This window comes from Larus michahellis, chromosome 6, assembly GCF_964199755.1.
Source record: "Larus michahellis chromosome 6, bLarMic1.1, whole genome shotgun sequence".
Classification (NCBI taxonomy): Eukaryota; Metazoa; Chordata; class Aves; order Charadriiformes; family Laridae; genus Larus; species Larus michahellis.
The window spans coordinates 46,106,813-46,132,912 of record NC_133901.1 but is presented as its reverse complement, the minus strand read 5'-3'; the positions used below and the strand labels follow the sequence as shown (position 1 = coordinate 46,132,912).

Here is a 26,100-nt window from a genome sequence, read left to right as displayed (position 1 = left end):
ACTGACATTTTCTCCCCTCATAGAGAGATGGGCAAAGATATTTATGTCAGAAAAAAAAATATTGTGAAATGTTTCTCAATCCAGCTCTGCGTGTCTCGTGCTCTCCCCAGAGCTCCTGGGTGTTTTCACTCCTACTAGAGCACCTCAAGATGCTGAAGAGCATGCGGGGCTCTCTGGGTGTGAAGCTGTACCCCTGGAGTTAAAGACATCATGTAAGACCAGTAGATGGGGAAACATGGGTGCAGGCTAACATCCTCCACGTTAATTTGGGATGTCCTTGGCTGTGGCTCAGTGCCGGGCAGAAGAGCATCGCGTAGCATGGCTGAAACCCATCATGGAAGCCCAACACAGGTTGGCTGCCTCGCTTCCCCATCGCGGCACGGCGCGTGGCTAAGCCAGAGCCTACGACCTCATCCTTATGAGCTCTGTTTACTGGACCTTTAGGTTTCTGGGAGGTGCTTAAACACCTCCTAGAAATTTTACTTGACTCAGTAAATTCCTTTGTGAACCCGGAAAACCATATGGTGAGGCTGATCGAGGGCTAAACCCTGTCCTGCCGCTTGGAGAGCAAGAGCAGGCGGTGCGGCCCAGTGAGCAGGAATGCAGTGCGTGGATGCATTTAAAATAACTTAAAATATAGCTAATTAGGACCAGCTTTTCAAACAGAAGTGTCTGCAACGAATTTTAAAAAAAAAAAAAGGTACCAAAGTAGCTACAGTAGTGCAACATTCAGCTGTAGACTACAAATTATGGTTCAATTAGTTTCCTAATTAGCCCCACTGAGCGTGAGTTGGGTTGCAAGGTTTTCCTCCAAAGTAGGAATGCTGGGGAGCTGATGGGTGTTTTCCTGGGCACGTCTGGCCGAGCCTGCCCTGACAGCCCTCAGGTACCTGATGGCTACACGTGGGGTAACCAAACAGCTGAAGAAGTAACCATGCCTTAGACCAAATAGCTGGGCACTTGATACGTGCAATCACTGTGCGCTCAAAAGTTGCCCAAGACATTCAGAAACTTTAGCAGGGCACATTGGAAAGCAGTTTGAATTGGTTCTCTACAACAGGCATTATTCAAATTTCTGTCCGCTGAAGTTTACTTTTGCACGTTTCCTTGAAGAAATTTGTACAGCTGCCTAAGCCTTAACTGTGCTGAGATTTCAATTACTGTGAACGTTAAAATGAGAGTTATTTGTCCCTCCTAGATGCGAATTGAGCTCTCCTTTGCCACCCCGCCTCCCCGTGAGGATTCCTGTTAGCAGCACTGATGTCTTTGTGCTGCGCTCTTGAGGAGGGCTCTCTGGTTTTGGGCTGCAGCAGGCACAGCCCGGTGGGAAGTGCCTGCACCTGGGGAGGAGCCGGTGCCCCTCACCCCCCCACACCCTGCCCTGCAGCTGGGCAGCACAGCTGGAGCCCCCAGCAATCAGGGCCCACAGCCAATATGAGAGAGGTGGAGGGCAGGGAGGCCCTTTTTAGGGGCTGTGGGTGCTGGATCTCTGAATTGCTACCTGAAGGTACTCAACAAATGGGTATTTTTTTTTCTTAAGCTAGTGGTATTGGTCTGTTTATCGCTGTTTTATTTGCAAACAGTGAGTTTTGAAGTCTTACTTCCTATTACTTTGTACTGCTTTCCTGCATTATTACTTCTCCTCTAAGTTTTGCCAGCTGAAATCAAATGGAGTGTAAGCATGTCTGGCTCCTTGGAAGTCTGTTGCGTTGTATCTTCTTGTTATGTTGCAAAACTGTAAGGAAACCTTATGAAAAGCTGGCTGGTTAGGTTTCCTGTACCTGCTGCTTAGATGTGTTCAGAAATTGCATAAAAGAAAGCTTTCTTATGGTGTTTGGGCATTCTAGATTCTGTTCTCAGATGGTGAAAAGGAAACTGGAGTACAAAAAAAAAATAAATCTTGGCCTTGCACCCTGCTTGACTTAAAACATCTATAAAGTTTTTTGGCTATGACTTGCTTTCCCTGTAGGCATGGGTTTTGGTTGGGTTAGCTGGGCATGCCATTTTTACCCTCTACTTAAAAAAAAAAAGGGGGGGGGGAAAAAGTCAGGGAGTACTGCATTTTTATTTAGCTAAGTTCATGGCAGAGAAGCAAAGTCTCCAAAAAATGCTCAGGCTTGCTGCTGCCTCTGTGGTCTCCTCAGCAGCCACGGAGCCATGTACCTGGGTAGTGCTTTTAAACAGGGGTGGCTGACAGTACTCTGTTCTCTTGCAGGGCAGTGTTGGCTGTCTGGGCTCACCTGGGCTGCGAATCAGGGATGTCTAACTCTTCATGAATGTGGTTGCCTCCGCTCAGTTTTGGCCCTCCAGAAAAAGACACAATAAATGTTGACTGAGGTAAGTGTTTCTCGGCATGTTCAGTTATTAAAAATGTCTCCTGAAGTTTGTAAAAGGGTTGCGAGGGGTATTTATCTATGTTGTTTGAATGAGGTTTAGCAGACTGGGTAGGTTGTATCAAGACCAGCTTTCTGGCTTTTGTTACTGTCTGAAGTGTTTTTGAGATAAGGATGGTGAGGAAGAGAGATTGCATTACTGTCAGTAAACCAGAAGTGCTCAGTGGGTAGGTGTGGGCCCAATAGCTAGTGTAATCCTGACAGGAGTTCGCAAGTGATCTGTTTCTCTAAGCTGGGGAGATGAATACTAGAGGAAAGCAAAGCTGGATGTTGTGTTCAATTTTTTCAGGATCACAAACTAATTATGTACCACATGCTTCTCAGGAGTAAGGGGTTTATGTGTTCTTCCAGTTAGGCGGTTTCTTTAGTTCTTGATTTCTTAGTTCTCAGTGGAAAAACCTGACTTAGCATTCAGCCCTCGGTGCTTCAGGTTCCTCTCTTGCCAATGTTTCTTGTGTACATCCTTCTTCAGAGGGATATGGAGAAAAAAGGAGCCTTTCTAACTGATTTGACTTGTGCTGTATGGCAGTGAATGATCTACGTATAGGGGCCTTGAGCACGACCACACGAGTGTAACACACGGAGCGTTTGTCCTTCCTAGTTGGGATGCAAGTTGTAGTTCGTATGCCTGATAATATACTGGGAGGATCTGAGATGGGGCTTTTGATGTGATGTGACTAACATTAAAAATAGTAACCTTGGTGTGCTGTTTAAATTGTTTTTCCATGAAGAATAATGAAACAGCTTTTTATTTCAAAGTGTCAATGTTATATGAAAGCCTTGTCATGAAACCCCTATTACTTTTCTTAAAGTGAGAGTTATCTGGCTCTTCTGTTATGAGCAGGGTGCTGCATTGTCTCTGGACCTCATTCACATAGAGCAGGAAGGTGAAGCGCTTGGCAATGAAAAATGAGGGAAAAGTACTTTGATCGTTTTTGTTGATGCCATATTGTTTGTGTTAATTTACTTTTGTTTTAAATATGGAAAAGTTGTTTCTTTGAGGAATCATAGGAAATGTAGTAATAGTGAGCTAGGACCTTGCAGTTGGTCTACTCAGTGTTTTTTCTGGTCTCAGTGAAGCGGTAAATCCGAGGTGTTGGTGTTTGGGGAGCCCCCAGTTCTTCTGGTGGGAAGCTTGGTTTTGTGGCTTGTGTCTGCTATGGGAACAGTACCATTGGCAAGATTTATACTGAAGAGCACTATGTTTTGTTTTTCAAACAATAATTTACCATCTAGCTTTGAATATGCGCTTTTCCTTTCTATGGGTCTCAGCTAGGACGATGTCTTTCATCATTTGATGAAACAGTCACTTTTTTTCAAGTCTTCATAATTGTGTGATTCCTTGGCCAACCTCTATCTCCGCACACACACCCCCGCCCCGCACACGCACGCGTGCATGCGTTCTTGCTCTCTCTCATGCAGACTGAATGAGAAAAGCACTCAAATCTTCCCAGAAATCAGGCTTGCTATGTAGCATAAATAGTGTCACCATGATATAGAGCTCCAAATATCAACTGTGTACCGTGTTTGTAGGGATGACCAGGCCTAGAACAACTGCGTGCTGGTGCGTATATTAAAAATCTTCTGTTAGTTTCAAATGAAGGGGATCTCTTGTGTTAGAGGCAGGACACCTAAAGTCCAAAGTTAATTTCATGGCAACCTTATTTTAACTTCCAAACATGACAGCTGTGTTGTCTCAGTATTGGCAGTCTCAATAGAAAGATTTTTTGCCATTGAACTTTGATTGGAGCTGTAACAAAAGCATTGCTAATAAGCAATGAGCATTTAGTAGGTCTAGTTCTTCCAAACTTCTAGTGTTCACAAAGAACAAATTCGATCCCATCCCCTAAATTTTAAGCGATGATATAGCTTAATGACTTCTAAAAATTGTTAATGTTGTTTTTCATTGTAGCAACTTTCTGGCACCTAAACTTTCCTATCCAACTCTTAAGGACAGAATTGTACTTTGATTAAAGGAGGTTTTTCCTTCAGATAAAATGCTAGACAATAGTAGGCTGTTATAAACTTAAGAGCTGGCACAGTTAATCCAAGCTGTTCCACCAGCAGAGGAGACCTTGGGTGAAGCTCTTCTCACCCAGGATGTGACCAGGCTTGTTGCAGATCAGACTCGGGTGCAGTGAAGAAACTCGTCTTCATGTGGGGTGGGCGATGGTTATACTGGGGCGGGTTTGTGCTGCAAATACCAGGCTGTGGCTGGCCAGTCCATACGCGGGAACCCAACGCAACTGGTAGTAAAACTTCAAAGCAAGGAACTCTCAAGAAAACCATACCACTCTTGCTGTTGTTTTTTTTTTTTTTTTTTTGCAGTACTTTAATACAGCATTAAAATGCTAGAATACTAGAGGAAAGCTTTATACTATCCAGCAAATAAGGCACATGTCGGAATGCCATTTTATGGACAATCCACAACAGAGGTTTTACAGTCTCTTTAGCAACACAGCCACCAGATGAGCAAGCTGTCATCTTGACTGCTGATGCAGAACTGGTACCTCTGAGGCCTTTGTCCATAAGTTTTGTTTGTTTGTTTCAGCTGTACAAGTTTATTAACAGTTACAGAAAAAGAAATTATACAAATCATCAACTGAATCTGACAAGGTCAGTGGGTACAGCTAAACAAATGTAATAATAATTAGGTTAATTTTTTTTAAAGCTGAAGAAATTAATAAGATACAGTGTTAGTTTTAGCACTAGTACACAACGCAGTGAGTGCCGTACTAAATAACCTTTTAAAGGAAACAAGAATCCAGTACAGGGTTGGGCAGACCTCCCATTTTAGCATGGTAAAATATCAAACTAAAAACCCAGTCCTTCATAATATAATCAAACTACATGAAATGTAAAGTGTAAAAATGCTTCAAATACGTGCACATGCATATTCTATATTGCTATGAGTTCTAATTAAAATAAACATAAACCCCCACAATAACCTACTTCAATCCTTTTCTCTTACATCCTTTGATGGATATTATTGCTGTAGCCGATACTGCATAGCTGAGCTCACAGTCTGCAAAGAGTTGTGAAAGTCAAGTTGTCAAACAGCGTCCCAACCAACTCTCTTCCCCTCTTGTCATGGGAAAGGAAAGAACCACTGTCTGAAACCCAACGCTTGTGCTTCGGAGTTCCTGAAAGCTGAGTCTTGACGGTGCTTTCAGCATCTTCTGTGTCTCTCACAAGGCCATAAAGTGACAGTAAACTGTTATTTGCTCCTCACTTGCTATATCTCTAGCGATAGCTTTTTCTAGCAGTCCTCCCCCAAATACACATAAATAAACTGTATAAGCATTTTCATATAAGTCTAAGCACTTGAATAATATATTGGTTACTTAATACTGATATTTTCATCCAAGGATAACAAAAACAATATGGCTTAAAGAATTGCAAGGTTTTTTGTCAGAATTATGTACCAACTTTCATATAATATTTTATGTAGACAATATTTCCTTCTTAATGTAGTACTGTTGCATACTTTATACAGACAAAAGCATTGTAAAAAAAAAAAAAAAGTAAATTACTTCCATAAATATTTTCTTGAGGATACATCCTTAGTTCTGCAAAATACTTACGAAAACTCTTACCTCTGTTAGTATCCTAGTTGAGAGGAAGGCCCTTCTGAAAGCTTCCAAATTGTAAAAACTTTTCCCCAAAAAACAAACAATACTTCTTTAAAAAGGCCCTCAAATATATACAAAAAAGTTACTGCAAAGAGTTTCCAGATAAGATAACAATTCAGTATTACAAGAAATATTTGTAACCATTCAAAAATTTTAACATCTAAAAAGGTTTCCAAAATACACACATAGTATTAAAAAAAAAAAATTGAAAGAAACTCTATGTCAAGTATAACTCAAGATAAATACACATCTGCAAGTAAAACTGTAAAATACTTCATACAGGGGTAAACATTTATATCAATCATCTATAGCTAGTAACTGCACACGATTGTCCCTTTGAAATTCATCCTAGAAACACAAACCATCATCCCTATATCTAAGATCTCAAACAGCCCTCTGCGCACTTCAGCAATACATATTCAGCAAACCCAATGGACAGCAGTGGTTTTGCAGATAGGAAAGAGATACGGGTTGTAGCTCAATCAGGAGTGGAGTCATATCTTAAAGAATGGTTTTTGTATGGGGATAGTTCCGTCACATTTTAAAATGTGTTGGCAAAGGCAAGTGGAAAATGTATGTCAATTCACTTAACTTGAAAAACACATGTTGATGATTTATTGCATGTTGTTCAGTGGACAACTCTTAGGATCCATACTAGGGAAAAAAAAAATTCTACGTGACTGCAGGACAAAGAACTAATCTATGAAGTCTGACATTTCCAAAAGCTTTTAACTTTCAATGTTTTAAGTAGTTTTATTTTTGGAATAACTGCTAGAGTGTCACAGGTATGCAACCCATGTACAATCTAAATTTCATGTTATACAAAAAGGTAAAACCTAGAGAATGCTTCTTGGTATAAGGCTTCTCAGACATACGTAACTTCACATTTTTAGTTTACAAACTAAGTCCCATATAATGGGGAACTTCAAAATACACCTATTTTCAGAAATAATATATACTCTTGTGTATTTATCTGAAATTAAAAAGCAACTTTGAGACAAAAAGGCCTCAAACTTTGCTTGTGTGGCATTGTTTTATGTCCGTGGTAGCAGCAGTAGAAACTGGCTAAAATGGGGCCGTCCTTGAAACGACAGGGATTTTTCTTCATCACCATTAAACGAAGTATTTGTAACAACTTCATTGGAGCCGCATCAAGTTAAAGCAGCTAAAAACCTACACCGTGCATTTCAAATCACTGATGCTTTTCTCCAGAGCAGTGCCAATACCAAGGACAAATTCTGTGTGAAATGTTGTGACCGACTGAGGAAACAAATTGTGTTTAGGTTTTCTTTTTAAGAAATAAACAAAAGCTTAAAAATCTCTAAAGAAGGGGGGGGGAAAGAAAAACGAAACAAAACACAACCCAAACCAAAACAGTATGTTCTGGATGGATCGGTAGGCAGGCAACAGCAAGCATCTCAGGTTAAAACAAGTTTGCCAAATAAATGCACAGAACCAAATTTCTCTCAGGTACACCCCCAAAGAATACTCAAATTAGGGAGGCCTGCGTTGATTTAAAATTCTTCTTACTGTTGCCTGCTTTGCTTCTGGTAAGACTGTCTAAAAATGCATTCAAGGATTACCAGCTGATGCTCTAAATGAGGAGCTGGCTAAAGAGAACATCAGAAACCCTTCAGAAAAATCTAAGAGGTAAATCAACTCATCCTCCTTCCAGTCAAAAAACCTGGATTTTTAAGTTTTTTTCCAATTTGGAAAGAGTTAGTTAGGCCTATAGGTGAATTACCTTTAGGGAGGGAAGAAAAAAAATTTGTAGTCAATTTTACTTTTTAAATCAAAATCCCGAAAATTCCGTTCCGTGCCATTAACTAAAAGCCAATGGTCATAATCTATTGTACACTACTTATGCGGATGTGTTTTTCCAGCAACCCACAAACTGTATAGAGACGAGTGTGGTGCAAATGCCCAGGGCCGAATGCTACAATCCTACAGGCAAACTTGACACAGGGAAGGGCAGAGGAGTGCTCCCCCCAAGTGAGCTTGGTGCTGCAGCCTTCCCGGCTTGCTGGGGAGAGGAGGCTTCAGCCCTGTGCAGTGAGGACAGAAAACAAGGGAATGCCCCACGGGGCTGGGGGGAAGCTGGAGTTCAGCCCCACTTTTGGCAGGGATGGCAAGGCAAGTGGGCTGCTTCCAGTCCTGGAGTGCCCAGGGCTTGATGGCAGCCGCATCCCGCACCGAGATGGATTTGCGGTCTCCGAGTGAGGCAGTACAAACTAGGGCAGTATTGCTTCTTACTTTTCTGCACATTTTGTTCCTTATCTGCTTTTCCCCAACATGAGTGCAGGGGAAAATCTGCTCTCCTATTTTCAAATACGCTAAATATTACTTAAATACTTTGTATGTCTGCTGCCTAGGAAAATATCAATGATATAAATATTGAACTTTCCTAAGTATGCTCTTAAAAATTACTATTCTACACCTATAGACATTGTGTTAAAGTAGACCATGTGTATTTTTAGTACAACCTAAAAATCCATAAGCTTAAGGCATTGCCATGCAGTGTTGAATCTGGATAAACAATTTTTAACAGGGCAATGTCATAAAAATAGCAACAATTGCATATAAAGGTATCTTTTAGTTGGCCTTTGTTCAGAACCTGGTGGTGTGCTGTATATTGATGTAGCTATATCAAAGGATATCAAGCTATTTTACCGATCTAGTGGTTATCATAAGATGGAAATTATTTCAACGCAGAAAAAAATGGTTGATAGCAACATCTTAGTTTCAGGGAGAAAATAAAATAACATTTTCCCTTATCTTAATTTATGGGGGGGGTGGGGGGGTGGTCTTCTACATGTCCTTTAGATGGCTGTGAAGCATCAAGGCAATTTTTTTGTTCATGTGCTATTAAGTGCTCAAGAGAAAAAAATAGATCTGGTTTAGTATGTGTCTCTTTCGATATTACTTGTGCTTGAAAAAAAGATACTAAGATTAACACTAGAGGTCAAAATTTGAAAATCCACCCCTAGATTTGCCTGTGTATTTTCTTATTCTTCTTTGTATGGGCAGATTAGTATCTTTGTTCAGAGAATTTGTCTCTAAGGTAATTTGTGAGTCTGTGCACAAGAACGTTTCCGTTTGAAAATACTCAAGCTGCATATCTTCACTGAGGCAACCGAACTGTTATTAGTGTTAACTTTCAATAATATTACTTTCAGCTATTTTAGTTGATGGAATTGCCAACTGGGCAAAAATAGTTTTGAAGTGATTAATTTAGTTAATGCTATTTTAGCATTATGTAGCACTTTTCATCCAGTGATGTCAAACTGCTTATAGATATTAAGTAAGGCCTCACATCTCTCCTGTGAGGTAGGTATACTAAAGTATTATTATCCCCATTTTGCAGCTGGGGAAACTGAGGTCCAGAAGGACCTTGTGACTTGCCCAAAATCGGGGAGCTAATGGAAGAGCCATGGTCAGAACTCCCAATGTTCATCTATTGCTCCAACCAGTAGGCTGGGGCACTTGGGCTACCCATAAATAATGAACCTTGTGAGATATGTACATGACACTACCACCAGAATACGCAGAAACAATTTTACCCTGCTTATACCAAAGCAGGGAAATGGCAAAGTTTCACCCCTAGAGCAAATTTGTAAAGAGCTTCACATTTCCTATATAAATGTTCACTGTAAGTTTTCAATTTGCTTGACAAGAGCTTGACTGTACATACTGGTAACGTCCTGCTATAACTTGGCATAAAACCCCCTCTGTCTTAGCGTTATGGAATTAATCCGCAAAACAAATTTAATTCACATCAAGTTATCTAGGATTTAAAGTATTTCCACTAAGTATCATTCACACAAATCAATGTCTCTACAGGAAACTTCAGAAAAATAGAAATTGTTGATTAAAAAAAACCCAAACAACCAAACAAACATTATCCCTTTTTTAGTGAATAATGCAAGTGAATTGCTTGTTGTGTCCTCTTGCCAACGTACTCCTATGTAGACATACAAACAGGATACTGTCTCGAGGTACTTTCAGTTCGTGCTATTTCCCAATCCCTGATGAGATACTTCTTTGCAGCAGGATGCCCCTGCACGAAGTTTTACCTGAAATGGGACAACGAAGTATAACTCCTACATTTCTCCTCAGGTATGCAGGTGTTTCAGGAAGACATAAAGACGGAAGGCTACGTAGAGTGTTCTCCATGCCTCAAAACACCCCTATGGCTAACAAGTTTTACATTATAACAAACTTGTACAGTAGAAAACAGGACATAAAAAATATTTCCAGAAAGTGGCTTTAAAACTATTATAAATAGTAAGTTTGGCTAATCTTTCAATTAAGGGTTTTGGGGACAGTTTTAAGTATCCTTATCCCCCCTTATTCACAGTAAATTTAGTGTGCTTGTGGCCTAATGAACAGCCCATACACATACAGGGACCATTTCAGTGGGATTATATGACAAGAGAAGGATCTGTTAGTCGCGCAAGCAAGCCAATTTTGTCTCTTCCAAAACCCTTTTGGAATCCTTCCTGATGCACTGGGTCCCATTATGGCATTCCCTTTCTACCCAACCCACACCCTCAAACAATTATTCACTTTTTTTTTGCCACATCCTGCAAAAATGATTTTGCCTAAGCCCTGCCCAAGTGATGGTAACAAATAGAAAAAGTCCAAGAAAGCAGCAGCACAAAACTCTCAGACTTTCTAAAACTGGGATTAAAAAAATAATTTTCCTTCTTTTATGCTGTGGCTTGTTTCATCTTCCTTTGTCTTGTCATATAATAGGAATAACGTTCATGTTGTGGGTGAGAGCTTACAGTTAGTGGCCCCACAGTTATTTAACCTCTGCAAAAGCCATACCTACAACATATATTCCTTGTGAATATTACACCTTGCCTATTGAATAGTACTTCATTTCACCTGGCCATGATATAGGGTCTGTGTAAACAATCAGCAGAACCCACAACCGTGGTTCTGTTGTGAACACTGTCAGTAACGCTTTATATACGTATGTTGTACATATATATATAAATTTACATATATATGTATGTATACAAATCAGTCCTGTAAATGCCTGTTGCATGCGTGTGCATGCACAGGGGAAATGTTACATTCTATTAATGGTAAGGCATATTATTAGATAGGCAATATTGGCAATTATTTTAGCTTTTTATCTTGATTTGTTGTGTTGCTGTTGATCGCGTGCTGCCAGAGGATCTTTAAGGATGATGGGGACGGGAAGAGGCCACTTTGAAGGTTTATTGCACACGGCGGCAGTAGTAGCCCAAAACTTTGCACTTCTCACACAGATGCTGGGGATGTTCTTTGCTCTGATCTGAAACATCCAGGCCGTCCGGCTTTTCCAGGGGTCTCTGCAGTGAAGGGTAGGAAAACAGATTAGGTCCAAATTTTTGTCACCGTTATTCTTTACTATGCATGTGAAGCCTACCTTTATGTTTAACTGAGCTTTCTCCTGGTAATTACAAAGGTACTGTATTTCTTTCCTGAAGGGATGACAGATTTTTTTCAGCCCTGCATTTGTTCAGAGTGGCCTCATAACTTAATGTCATTCCTCTTCACAAAGGTGGTGGTAACTTTGTTGTAGACTAATTACTAAAAGACTGAATTGGGGGCTATATTTATAAAAGCAGTAACACAGACGAGTTTATTATCTTGGCTCCAGTAACTGAGATGTCCCAAAGGCATTAACACCTCAAGCATGGGAATCCCATTGCCCAGCAATGCCAGCAGGGGTTACCAACGTTAGGATTAGCTGCTACAACAAGAAAACTGTCTTAACCACCTACAGATATTACATAGCTAAATGAGGTTTTCCCAGTATTCAGTCCCATATTTCTGAGGCTGAAATTTTTGAAGTAGACCAGCTGCAAAGCTATTAATTAAAAAAAAAAACCCAACAACAAAAAACCCCCAAACCAAAAACCCCAACCTCACAACACAACCCTTTGCCCTGAATCTGAGTGATAAATTGACTATGTATTTTTAATAATATTTGTGAAATCACAGGGTTGGGAGTTTATTGGGCTAAACAAGGGAATGAAACTGCTTTGTTTCAAATAGATCTTTGTTCTTTAATTTTCCATGACATGTAAAGGGTTTTCACAATTATTCTGAAATTAAAATACCCGTGTTAAATACTGCAGTAAGTTTAAGTGTTCGGAAAGTCTAATAGTTAGAGACGTGATAGAGATTTGAGGTAGAACAACATGAAGCGCACCAGTTATTTGAAAAAACAAACAAAATTCCCTAACCTGTAATTTCTCAGTTTTTGTGAAATGTACCTGAAAGACTATTTCATTGCACAGGGCCCTCCCATGAAGACAGCAGTTGTTGTATGGGACTGTGGTAGAGACAGCACATGGAGTGAATTCTGAAAACAAGCCATGAGCTTCTCACTGTTCTTGCAGGGGTACTAGACTGTTGCTTATCTCTTCAAAATATGATTCTTGGAGCAGAGGGTCGATAAGCATAAATTACAAAATTATGGCCACTTATCTTCTCACACCTTTCCTAAATCCTAAAGAATTTCCTTCAGCTGTAAAATCTTAAAGTACACCTGATCATCTAAGTTTTCATTTATAAGTTCCTCATTCCAAAGCCACCCACTTGAGACCCTGTGAACAGGAAGAAAAGAGACATTCAAAGCTTGCTTTTTTTGGCTATGTAACACTGCAAGAACAGCTCATAATACAGAAAATAGAAGAAGGGTTTCTCAGCTCTGAGTAGCTAAAATGAGACAAAATATATTCTACTCTCCTGAACAAGGGATGTCTGCAAATTCCGGCTTGGTTGTATTGGATTGTAAGTGCAACACTCTTATTATATTGCACAGCTAGTAAAACCAGTATATGGGAGTAATTCAGTGGTGATTGCCAATCGTTTGTTACTGATTCAATGGTCTTACACGTGATACTGCCTGAAGTTTTGCCTGTCCTGGCCCACATATTATATGTCTTTGCATTTAACTTCATTTACAATTTAACTGCAAGCTGGTTTTCCTGTATCAGGTAGGGGATAAGGAAGGTAGATCTCCTCTAAATCCTTTAACCTCCCCCCGCAGCCCCACAGGTGAATGACTTGTTGGAAGTCAGTATGTTAGGATTTGAGATCAGAACCAGCACCCCCGTGCCTAGGCTTGCAACCAAAGCACTGGTGGAGGCAGTGCGTCTGCCACAACACAGACAAGTTAAATAAGCTTATTTGGTCAGAAAAACTGCCCTTTCACCTTTTCTATCACTTATTCCACCAAGATCTGCCCACAAATTTTCTTCAAGAATTTGCATTACATAAATGTAGTCGAAGATGATGCTCAGGTTCAGGAGTCCCAGGAGTTAATTTATGCTCCTCAACAGAGAATTTGAGAGTTTTGAAATGCTACACTTAGAAAACAGGCTATTCGACTCAGCTCTGATTGCTTCTACATGCTAGCTGTGCTCTGATTAAAGAGAAAAAATACAGCAGTTATCATGTTTATTGATATAAGCCAGATTTTTTTTTTTAATACGCAAGGCCTTGGGAATCATTTTTCCTGGAAATAGTGCAAAGGACATTGGGAATGCCTTGAAGCGCCAAGAGTTTTTGGACAGTTTTCAGAAACAATAGCTCTCCGTGGTTTGCTTTCCCCCTGCGTTGATTGAGCTCAGCTTTTTGGCCTGCAAAGCATTTCAATTTCAGAAATGTTATTGTTACCAGCGTGTTACGACACAGAGGCTGGGGAGAGAGGGGTTACAAATGCAGGAAAGCAGGTTGCCAAGGGCCAGCTGGAAGAAGCTGAGCAGAGCCCCAGCTATGTTTCTGGTGAGGCGGTGGAGGGCTGAGGCTTTGAAACTGGTGCTGTGCTTGTGTGGTTTGTCCCCCAGAAATGCTTCAATCCAACTTTTGCATAAAATGAAGTCCCAGCTTATCTCCATTTGCTGTTTTCTCTCTACGAGTTTCTTGTAAGGCAAAAAAACCACCCTTCAAACACCCTGAGAAGCAACTGTTCTTGTCCTGCTGATATTTGTTACTAATTGTGGAGGACTTTAAAGTAATAACTTTTCACCCTTGCAACCTTTCTTACACTGTGCTAAAAAGGGTAGGACATTAGACAGCCAAAGAGCTGTGTGTCCATCAAGGTTGGACTTCCTCAGTGCGGGATGACCTTGGACAATTCTCACCAGCTTTGGGGTAGTGGAAGCAGAGGGGAAGGAGAAGATGCCGGCACAAGAGGGGTGCGGCAGGGTCGGGCTGATGCACACTGTGTATTAGTTTTGGGGATTGCCTGAATTATGCAGAAGATCTGAATAGCTGAGGAGGCTGCTACAAGAGTACTGTGCTGCTGATGAGGGGCTGGTAGGATGAAAACTCAGCCATGAGTTTGGAGAGGGTGTGTAGAAGGGGACAGGCCATTTGGCTGAAAAAATAATTCCTTTCCGTAGAAAAGGGTGAAATGTAGCTTGTAAAACAACAGAAAATCCTGCTACGTTTCTCTGGGAAAGGTATGACTTTTTCCATTAAATGGAGAGTTTAAATAGAATACTTCAAAAATGGAGAATTTAAATATAATACTTCAATTTTCATTGTCTTTTTCTAAATGCAAGCATCCAGGATTTGGCAGTCCATATTTTCTGTACAAATGACAGGGATGGGCACTCTTACATTCTTCATTTTTGTGCGTCTTTCTTGAATTTTCTTCTGGTAGTTACCGCGTGGAAATAATCTTGTGCAGCTCCACCAGGAAAGCATTTGGTGGTAGTCACTAAAGCTGTTGCCTCAGGGGAATGAAGCTGAAACAAATTTATATAGCAATTCCTGTCCTGTAAATTAACTTTTGATTGTGAGCTATTGCTGTCCCAGTCTGCGTGTACTGAATAAACTCTGCATTCCCCACAGTCAGTTAAAAACCCCAAAACCTCAGAACATGAGGCTTGCCCTTATGAAGTGTTAGGTGTCAGAGAAAATGTAGCTAGGACACCGTTGAGGAAAGTCGCTTCCACTAAGAAGCAGAATGGAATAATGTGGCTGCTTATGTTTGTATTTATTTGATTCTAAAAGGAATCAAATGATAAAGGATCACATCAAAATTCAAATGTAAGAAAACATTTATAAATAATTTTCTGGAGTCTTTATCTCAAGTCTTCAAAGGAGTAATGAGACGATTAAATGACAGATTAGATATGTGATAGAAATGGATTCTACTACTATACCCGGCAGGATAATTGTTAGGTTAACAGTCTTAAGGAGCCTTAGCTAGTTGTGCTTCCCTCAAGACACACATGCTTATCATGAATTCATAAATTTTTAGTCCAATAATAATTATGAACTGGGGAAAAAGGATGAAATGCAATGTGCATGCTTAAGGCACTCTGCTTTTCTGTCTGCCTGGGGGGACCAGGGCTGTTAACGAGGCCCTCACTGTGGCTGTGGACCCGACAGGCAGTGATAAGAAGGCTGCAGATCAGAGGCATGATGCTCAGAAAGAGCAAGCAGCCTCTGTCAGCAGCGTGCCTCTGGGACAGGCCAGTTAGGAGTGAATGATAACTGCATGAGCTAAATGGCCAAAATCCCTTTTCGGAGTTCACAGAAGCAGGAACCTGGGGTGATCTGTATTTCCACTGCTGGAGCACACAAGCACGGGCATGCTGGGGAGGATTTTATTAAATCTAAAGAGCCAAAAGATCACGCTTGAAACTGTTGAAAAGGTTATTGAGCTTCAGTGATCAGACCCATCCCTCCCCATACTGAGAGAAGAGAGGTGGCTGTGGCTGTACCCGGGTATGGGAATAGAGATGAGACCACTGCATTGACCACGGAAGTAATAGCTTGGATGGCATGAAGAATGTATTTACATACTGAATTATTTCCAGTCCAACAGTAAATTCCTGACAGCTGGAAGAAAATAGTGTCCAAGAGGACAAGTTGGTCACCAGATGGCTGTTTCTGCACCAGTGCAACAGCTGTCATCACAAACAGCACTGGAGTTAGCCACAAAGTCAGAGAAGAAGCCTTGATAAGGGGCCAGCCAGGAAGCAACCACAGGCGCAGATGTTGCCGCTATAGAGGGTAGGGGAAGAAAATGAGAATTCAAAGCGTGGCATCTGGGCTGTTACAGTGCCAAGAATGCCGGTGAATGGCTACAGGGACTGGCTCCATTGCTGGAGCAGGGTAAGAGGGAGCATAAACAACTACAAAATCCAGATTCCTTGGAAGAATAAGAGGTAGGTGTAAGTCCCATCTGAGAATTCTGTTGGAAACAGCTTTTGGAATAGCCACAGGATAGCTTTGTCAGGACAGTTGGAAATAACTTTTGGAATAGCTATAGAGTAGCTTTGTCAGGGTAGTTCTTTGGTCTCCCCTTCCTCAATAAGGCTTGAGCTCAACTGGCCTCCAATTTTTGCCCCATGTCCTGTGAATTCCTGTGAGCGCTCCCACAGGGAGGTTTACTGCTTGCGGGATGTGGTGGAAATGCAAAAGGAGGAATTCAGTTACAATTCAGTCATGAAAACAAAAATGCATGCAGTGCTTCTTTGGGACAAAGAGCAGTTTTGCAGCTCAGGTGTGAGAGCCACCCGATTCCCCACCCTGTGGGTGAGTTGGGGAATGAATGGCAGCAGCCCTGCTATCAGACTCTTGTGTTACTTCTTGTAATTCATGCTGCACCATCTCTCTTAAAATGAAGAGATTTAGAGCTGTATTTATAGAGGACTCTAAAGAATATACACAGCTGTAAAATTGCTGAGAAGACTTTTCCTGCCCCAGAGAGATTAAAAGCTCATTCTCACAGATAGGGTATGTGGAGTAAGGCTGCAGGGCTGAATTGAGACATTCCTTGTGGGGAATTGGCACAGGATCACTTCCTGGAGTGAAACGAGCCTCCAGGAACAAAGAGCAGGTGGCAGGGAAGTGTGGCTGCTCTCCTCTCCAGAGACCCACTAACGAAAGGTATGCATAGGAAATCAAGATTTGAGCATAGCTGCACAAGCCATTCACAGAGCCAGCATATGTGCTTGAATGGCTACCCCACAGCTATCCAGTGATAATTATCTCCAGTACTCTGACACTATTGCCTGCGCCAGTTACACGGGAGTACTCGGGTGTGAACCATCCCTTGTGAGACAATGTGGACAAGCCCTACAGGACTGAAAAGTCCGTACGTTGAGGAAAGTAACTGGGGAAGATGAAAGAGAGATGGAGATGAGGACTGGAGAAATGGGCGAGCCTGCGAATTGAAAATAAGCTCCTAGTTCACTGCAATTGATGTCAAGCAATCCTGAATAGAAGGATTTCATTTTTCTCTCCTAAATTGGAAAAAAGCATCCTAATCTCCAATATTCAGGATGATGTAGCAAAGCTTGGTGGCCCATGTGGTTATTGAATAGACTCTGTTGAATAGACTCTACAAGGTTGTGGTTATTGAGTAGACTCTACAGGGTTGGTCTATTTGGTGAGAAGCTGGGGGAATGCAGAGACACTTATTTGGCAATACCAGAGGATGGAAAAGCATCCTCAGAGGTGGTTGCTGTGTCTTGTCCTATATCCACACCTTCCTTTAAGTGCCCTCTACTGCCCAGGATCAGATGTAGAATAGGGGAGTTTGATGTGATCTGGAAGGAGTTTTCATTCTGTATACACTGTTGTGAATGGAGACTTCTGTAATACACTCTCACCAGGGAAATGTGGCACCTGATGGGTTTTAGACATGGTCTGAGTTGCCTGCAGTTAAGTAATTTCTGTAGTTTTGGAGGTTCCTGTAACTTGACATAAGACTAGTTGATGTTGAGGAACCATCGGTGATTTGCATCTGCTGATAAAATGATCGTTCATTTTTTTTAATAAAGTTCAAAATAACGTCTTTATCTGTTAGGCTGCAATGATATGTTTACCCAACGGTAGGGCAAGGAGTAAGAAAAGGAGATGATGAATTTCCAATGCATTGCAGAGAAGAAATATTGAAGTATTTCACTTCAATACGTGAACTTATTTCAGTAAGGTAAGTAATGTCTGAGGCTGAATGGAGCTAGAAATATTGGACTCTTATTAAATATCTTTCACTGTGCTTTTACAAAATATAGTCATTAGTGTAAGAGTACTGGTATCTGGGTAGAGCGTATTTTAGAAAATGGTGCAGAATAACATCACACAGACTGATAAATGTTGAGAGAGTCTGGTGTGGAGCTGGATGCTGGGACAAAAAACATGTATGGGTTAGCAAACACTAGGCGCTGTCAAGAAGCAGCGCTGACCTCATGCAGCCCCAGTTAGCTCTCCTTTGCTGCTGGCTCTGTGCATGAACTGATGCTGTTTTCTTTACTGTCTGGCTATTGCTGGTATGTTTAATCAGAAGCAGCATAGGGTACCTCTGGAAGAATGAAAAATAATAGAAAGAATGACGACAGTAACACTGAGAAATAGAAGCTGATGGAGGCGTGGCAGAGACAAGATTTAAAATCTTTCAACTTGAAGTTGTGAGTTCAAATTTTGGGAAAGAGCACTAGTGACTGGCTGTAAGTTACTTATATCCAGAAGCCTAGTTGAAATGCACTCTTGTCTTGAGATCTTAAATGGCTGCAATACCTACTGGTGGGACACAAACACATGGATAGGTAAGAAGTGCAAAGCTCTTCCACATCCTGAGTATCCTTAGGGAATGGGGAATGATACTGAAACATAGTGATGGGGGTCAGCTGTGGAAACCTGCACTGCACAGGCTGTGATTACTCCCTGGAAAACACCATGGCTCCAAGGCAAGCACTGATTACAGAAGCACTGTAGACTGAAACCCTTTCAAAGTATGTCTTTGACTTTAGTACCACTATGCAGATTAGACTCCTCTAGCCCTGCCATGAAGGGCAACTCTGCCCAAGGGACTACTGGAAAATCTTTGCTACAGAAGATACATATTCCCAAGTCTATAATGCCTCTTGTATAGTGTGGATGGGATACCTCTTGAGCGATTTCTTGTGACTCTATGAACAGTAACATAAATGATGGAAAGAATTTAGAGGAGCAAAGTAAATATTTATAAACTTTTGTTATAAATCAGTGGTCTTGTAATTTCTCTCACCCTCAAGACTGTACTTTCATGCATGTGATAAATGACTTCATTGCTCAGCCTGGATTTTAGTGCAGTTGTCTACACAAGCTGTCTAAACAGAAGCAAGGAACCAGAGACCTTGTAAGCTTTGAGATTCTCAGGTAAATTAGTGAAAGAAAATTGCTTAGCTTTCCTTCCATATATGTGCTTCCACAAAAAAAAAAGACGTCTTTGCTTTTTCTCACTTGCAATACAGTTTCCAGTCACAGTTTCGTCAGGGAAATTAGACTGCAATTTCTAAAGGTGACCTCTTGTTTCCAGGTTTGGAATCGGAGTGGCATTAGCCCAGAGAAAGGGGAATGGATCATATCATCTCAACTGGCCAACAGGAACAACGATACTCCCTGGCTTAGCCATGGAATTGTACAAGTTCATTGTAAAGCAGAAAAAATCCCATGACAGAAAGAAGGATGATTGCAGTGAACTATGTCAAGTTTAAACCAAGGCTTCTGCCACAAGCATGGCAGGCTTCAAACACTACATTTTAACTGCAATTCATACTGCTCCAAGGCACTAGCAATTCTAAATCAATATTTTGGCTGCACATTGAAATGCAGTGTTGCTGTAGAGACTGAGCCAGATCTTTCCCTTAGAATTAGATGAATATGTGTACAAGAGGAGGAAATATAGTTGATTTGACATTCCTATCCTATGGGATAAAGTTTAATAAATGTATTTGTATCTCCTCTTCCTGCTTGTTGCAATGAATTTCAGTATTCCTCTGCCTTTTCATCATAATAAAATGATCCTCATAATAATAATCCTCCTTTAGGATTTTTTTTTTCCTGACACCCTCCCCTCCAAAATCTCATGAAATGGTATGAAGTGTTCCTTATGAGCCCATGGAAAGAGCTTTTGATAGGAATTTTACAAGCACTTAGGTAACTAATGAGACACCTAAGGCTCCTGATGGAATTTCCTTTGCACCTATTGCAAATACATCCAAATGATCTGTCTATGGTTTGAGCAGTCTCTCTGAGTGGGCAGCAGGTAACTTGACCCATGCACAGCTCTATTTATTACTAAGATTCGGCTAGGATGAATTATACCTGAGGCAAATCACACCTCCCAAACTCTTTTAAAATAATTCTCACCTTTTCCATCTGCAACAATTTTCCACAATATTGCAAAATCCCCCTCAAATTTTTTCATGATGGCCAAATTCATTCTTCATGGGGTTGTCAAAAGTGACTTTCTGCAAGAAAAGTCATCTTTGACAGCCAGTCTGCAGCCTGGTTTGTCAGGGAAACGAGGGGTATAAGCTCATGCAGTTGGTCTGTGTCTCCCACTAAGGACCACTGAACTGGTTGACTGCTTGTGACTAGTTCTGGTGGGGATACAAGGAGGAACTGACAGTCAGCTTTCCCATAGTGAGCTGGAAATGCAGGAAATTACCTCAAGGGATAGATGGAACTGCAATCTGCAGGGAGGAGGAAGGAAGGCTGTGTGTACCGTGTCAGCTATGGCTGACAAGATGGCAGAGCTACTTCTCAGACTTGACCCTTTCAGCTTAATAAAAAGCTTTCTCTTCAAGTTCTTTGAGCATCACCTGGTATTATGGAAATTGAGAAACCTCTCTTTAACCAGGCTGTCTTGCTCTACTGTCATTAACAAGGAATTCTGTAGGCAGGAGTCATCTTAGTATTGTTCTCTTTTATTCCTAGTCTTTATAAATAGACATAGCCCCTTGACCAAATCCAATCTTGTTTCAACAGGTCAAAAAAAGTAGTACACATGTCAAATAACTGCACTGACACCAGTGGAACGAAATGTTAAATTGGTGTAAATATGAAGAGAATCAGAACTAGGAGGCTCGCTGCTGGTGCTGAACTTGTTCTACTCCATCTCAGATTATAAGGCACTACAGTCTGTTTCTATAATAAAGGCAGATAAAGATTTTGGTTTGGAGATATTTTTACTGAAAGCTAGGACATTTGAGTTTTGCAACTCTGATGACCCCAGTCCAGATTTCCAGAACTGAGAACAGCATCTCATCTGGGGAACAATTTTTTTTGGCGTGTTGTAGACCACATCAAGTCCTGTTTAATTCTTACCCATGCTTTACAAAGTCAGGAGCATTGCTAGTTCTGAGCCTGTATGCCAGCAGGTTTGCACTCCTCCTACCTGTTTGTGAGGATAAACATTAATGTGGCACTTGATACATTCTTGTCCCATGTTAGCCCAGGAGTTTCCACTCATCCATTTTCTCTTGCATTTGGGGCACTTATATTCACCGAAGCAGCGTTTCTTGCCTTGGTATGGAGTCAGACCTTCTCCTTTTGGGCGAGCCTACAAAACAAAGGGAAGTAGCAATGAATGACCAAAAAAGGGTGTGGGGGCATAGCAGAAAAGTAAGGTTTTGGTTTTTTTTAAATTAGGAAACTTTGGGCAGAAGATACTGGAGACAGACATGGAGGTCATATCCCCTTAATGAAGAGTTTGTACATTGAAGGTAGAGTTTAACAGTTCTTAGAGTTACCTCTGTAAGAAGTATTTAAAAGTTCAAGACGACTTCTAACACCTGTGACACTGAACATAGTATTTAAAATATGCTTGTGCACTTTTTACAATGAATAGTTTTCATATCTATTTCATTATAAGATCATCTCTATTGAGTACATATTGCTAAAATTATGTATACAATCTGGAGAAGCAGCTCACTAACAAAGGACTATATTTCTTAATTAGATCCTTGTCTGTTCTCTGCTAGAACCTACCATTGAGAAAACTTCTTATAATACAGCTTTGCACAGGCTCTAAACAACGAATTATTGGCAATTAGTATGTGGATACGCATTACTATATGGGAGTGCACAAACTGTGATTAAGTATGATGGAAAGACATGTTTTTGATTAGTAGAAATCATTAATTTAATGAACTTCATTTGGTTTCTTGCTCTTGGTAAACGGTTCACTGATTGCTACGTTTTGAAGGAAATAGGAAGAGATTCTCAAATGGACTGTTGTGATATCTAAATGTTAAATGTCCCCTAAAGAAAGCCTTTTTATCTAGGGAAGCTAGTGGAGTAGACGACCTTATGCAAATACCACTTATGATTTTTTTCTAAATAGACTCACTAAAACTGTATGGTGTAGTTAACAAAGGTATAGTAAGATATGTAATATGTTAATATGCTAAGGTGAAGATATGAGCATTGAATACAGCTGTCCTGAAGATAGCTGTAAAGATGACACCATTTTCAAAGAGTTTCTAGCAGATGTTGAAATACTGACCGTGTATTTGCTGTATTTTGTTTATTGCTGCCTAGAAGGAGATACTTCGCCTGTATATTGGCAGAATGGTATAATCACCTATCAAAGCATTCTTTGTCATTTATTTATGTCATGCCTCTGCAAATTATTTTTTTTAAGGTTCCCGGATGAAGTTTAGTTTACAAAAGTTAAATGACCCATCATGCTGGGAAAGGGTTTGTTTTTGTTTCGGGAGCTTGTACGATTTCTCAGTGTGTAGGTCCAAATTGCTTTCTATGTGAAAACATGGGTTGAAAAAGCAGGTGGTTGGCAGAAGACCTGAGCTTGGCAGGAGCTCTGAGACTCAAGCTCCCATGGCTGATGGAGATGCTGTACGCCGTGTTACCTCCAGGGTCGCATGTGGGAACAAGTGGGAAAAGAACATTGAGTGCGCTCCACCTCGTACGCTGGCGGGTGGAAGAGGAGCACGAGGACCCCAAACCCACTCTGGCCTATTTTTTTTCTTTTTTTTTTTTTCCTGCAGCATCAGTAAACAACATTCTCTGTTTTTCATGCTTATTGCTCAGCATAGCAATATTCTTCTTTAAAAGATCAGCTGCAGTAGCAACCCCTGTTACAAATAGGCAAACATCTATAATAACTTGCTTTGTGACATTCAATCTGATAAGCCACTGTAAACATTCTGGCTTAGAGCAAAGATCAAGCTGACACTAGGACACACACATGTACAGAAGTATTGCACTGAAGAAAAAAGTGTTCATTGGCATAATGAGAAACATTTGGACTTCCATGACTAAATGAGTGCTGGCAGGCACCCACAGTGTAATCTTCTGATCCATGGTGTCCCTTGATAAGGATGGGAGACTGTAATTGAATGTAGGGCAGGAAAATGTCAATTTATGGAGACATCCTTATTTTGGACACTTAATTTGCCTCTGAGGAATTTGTCGCACAGCTCAAGTCAGTGTAAGAAGGAACCACATGCTCTCTTAATTTAGAAATTCTCACGAAATTGAATAGGAACCCTGTGTACAGAGAGCTCCCATGGTTGAGAGATGTTCCCCCTCCTCCTGAGGTGTCATGGATTGCTTTATTTGTAGTTTCAACTGTTATTGAACAGAAGACAAGAGTTACTTCTGATTCTCAGTTTCAGTGGCACTCTACTTAAACTCCTCCTGCAGACCTGGAAATGCAGCTTCATTACCCCTACTAAGAAGCAGTCCTTTCAGAAAATGTGCAGGTCACTGAGTGCATTATTTCCCAAAGTAATAGCACTGACTTTGGAGACAGAGCATGTTTGAGAAGTCTTGTAAATGTTTACAAACAGTATTTAAACATAACACTCCCACTGCAAAATGTTATGCCAGCCATAAAGAGCATTTAAACATCAGACTCCCACAGCAACATGTTGTGCTAGCCACAATTCACAGACGGGGAAACTTTCAGAGATGGCCACTTTGAGCAGGCCGACAACTGTGGGTTTCTCCAGGTCAGGAAGCTGACTTCAGAGACACCAATGCCCTGAAAAGCTCTGCCCTCCATAAATGCACAGGAGGGCACTGAAGATGCTGGTCGGTGAAGTCCTCTGTGTGTACAGCTGGGCATCACAAATGGAGGCTTTCCAAATTAGAAGTTACTTTTAAAATTTGGCTTCTCCAACTTGACCAGTAAATCACAAGCAGAACCAGGAAAAGAACGTAGGAGCACTGACTCCGGTGGTAATTTCCTGTTATAACTGCTAGACTAAACTTCTGATTTATTTTTATTTTAACTTTTCAGCTGCCACAGCTCCCTCCTCAGTCAGTGACTTTAATTAGTTTGCTGGCAAAGCTACAACATTCTCTGTAGGTGTTTCGCTCTTCTGCTTTATGGATGTTTATACTTTGCCCTAACAGATATTATTTTCCTTCCCATATCTTCAGTTTCCCAAACTGTGCCCCACAGGGAATTTGGATTCTCAAACAAACAAGCTCATTTTCTCTAGTGAGAAATATCATTAGGAAGCACTGACAGCAGTGAAGGCAATTCTCCAACTCCCTCCACCCTTCAGGTCCAAACAAAACAGAAGTTTGACAGTATTTGGTGGAAGGCAAAACCTGTGTGAGATACACTAATGACCCAAGAGGTCTGAGGATGGGTGTTTTCTCTCTTTTTTTTTTTTTTTTTTTTTTTTTTTTTTTTTTTTAGTGTCTGTGGCTTCAGCAGCAGCAGAGTTGAATTGCATAAACATTTCCAAGAAACAGCCTGCTCCTTGGCACAGGAGCAGCCAGCCCTGCCCGGCAGGGTGCTCGAGTACCCAGTCACTCTGCGGCAGAGGTGTCTCACTGCTCACCCAGCTGGAGGGCAAGAACTGTTTTCACCAAAGGTTTTTCTTAACTAAGTGTGGAAAAAAAGATGACACGTTTTGTCTTTTGGTATTAACCTAAAGACTCTTGTTTTACAAAATGTAGGATTTACCTTGTTTAAACCATTAACCTCCTATCCCCTCGCCACCCCAGCTTGATTTGAACGGTATTTAATGGTAAACCTTGGTTGGTGTTTAGGTCCTGCAATATCCTCACTGAGCATTATCTTTCCTTACTCTTTCTGCAGATAGGGATTTATTTATGTTCCGAGCTAACGTGGTGAAATTATGCCCCTATTCACAATGGCAAAATTTTTAGTTGTTACCATGTTAACTTATGGTCGGTTGCCTTTAGGCCCAGGTAGTCTTTGGCCCAGTTTCTACCCTTGGATGCGAAAGCTTGGTGGAACCTCTGTCTTACAGTGTTCAAAATAATACTCAAACTAGGTTACAAACCATAATGTGAACAAGGTTTTTACATTTTCAGCATTCTTTTTGTCTGGGGAGTTGGCAATTTTATGCTTTAAATGCTGATTTGACAGGCTTACTCTGTAAAACCAAAGCACCCAACATTTTTCCTGCTGTGTGACTGTACATCTCTCCAACAGCTATATGTATCTTCATTATCATAGAATCATAGAATTGCCTAGGTTGGAAGGGACACTTCAGATCACCTAGTCCCAACCATCAACCTAACTCTGACTAAAAACATCACTAAACCATATCTCTAAGCACTATGTCTACCCATCCTTTAAATACCTCCAGGGATGGCGACTCAACCAATTTCCTGGGCAGCCTGTTCCAGTGCTTAATAACTCTTTCAGTGTAAAAATTCTTCCTAATATCCAGTCTAAACCACCCCTGGCACATTTCAAAGATTATTTAATGCTGCCAGGACAGGTAGGCCTTTGGGAATGATCAAAACAAAACAGATTTTTTGAGAAGGACCAGAAACTATTCTTGAAGTATTCAAGCTATTACTTGAAGTATGTCTCAATGTCCAGATTTAGGCCTACGTAACAGATTCTTTGTGCTGCTGCGACTTTGGCAGTCAGCAGGGGATTTGCAGAAGCAAGAGCCTTCCTTCCCCAAGGTCCCCCTGGGTGGGAGCCATGGTAGTCCAGAGCCCCTTCCCTCCTTGTGGCCCTCAAACAGAAATTGGAGCCGATCTTCGACTGGTGGTGTTAGTGCTGAGGCTGAAGGGGACTCCCGGAGGCCTTGAATTCAGGAAGCAGCATGGATTCTCTAAAAGCCCTCGCCAGGCCCTCTGTCCACTAACAGCCAAATGAAATGACCTTGCCCTCTGATTCATGAGACAGTTGATACATTACCTTGGTCTTCCAGACAAATGCTAAGACAAATGAAATCATCTTTGCAGGTTTACCCAGCCACTGCACGTGTCTGCCTTAGCTAGATCCAACGTACGTACAAATCCAGTATCTTTTTGTGTGGCAC

The 26,100-nt window shown here is 41.0% G+C and overlaps 1 protein-coding gene and 1 long non-coding RNA gene across 2 annotated transcripts in view; one reads left to right on the top strand and one right to left on the bottom strand.

Moving 5' to 3' along the window:
* Positions 1 to 1,480: 1,480 nt before the first annotated feature.
* Positions 1,481 to 19,488, top strand: LOC141744433 (uncharacterized). Its single transcript, XR_012587448.1, has 3 exons — positions 1,481 to 1,507; positions 2,216 to 2,337; positions 19,350 to 19,488. It is a non-coding gene; the product is annotated as an uncharacterized LOC141744433 (long non-coding RNA).
* The window catches only part of ZCCHC24 (zinc finger CCHC-type containing 24), a 113,160-nt gene continuing 98,205 nt past the window's right edge, over positions 11,146 to 26,100 (bottom strand). Inside the window, exons 3-4 of the mRNA XM_074590314.1 lie at positions 21,213 to 21,377; positions 11,146 to 11,367 (exon numbers count right to left, since the gene is read on the bottom strand). Of these exons, the coding sequence (XP_074446415.1) occupies positions 11,254 to 11,367; positions 21,213 to 21,377 (279 nt within the window). The 3' untranslated portion in view covers positions 11,146 to 11,253. The remainder of the gene's footprint in view (positions 11,368 to 21,212; positions 21,378 to 26,100) is intronic.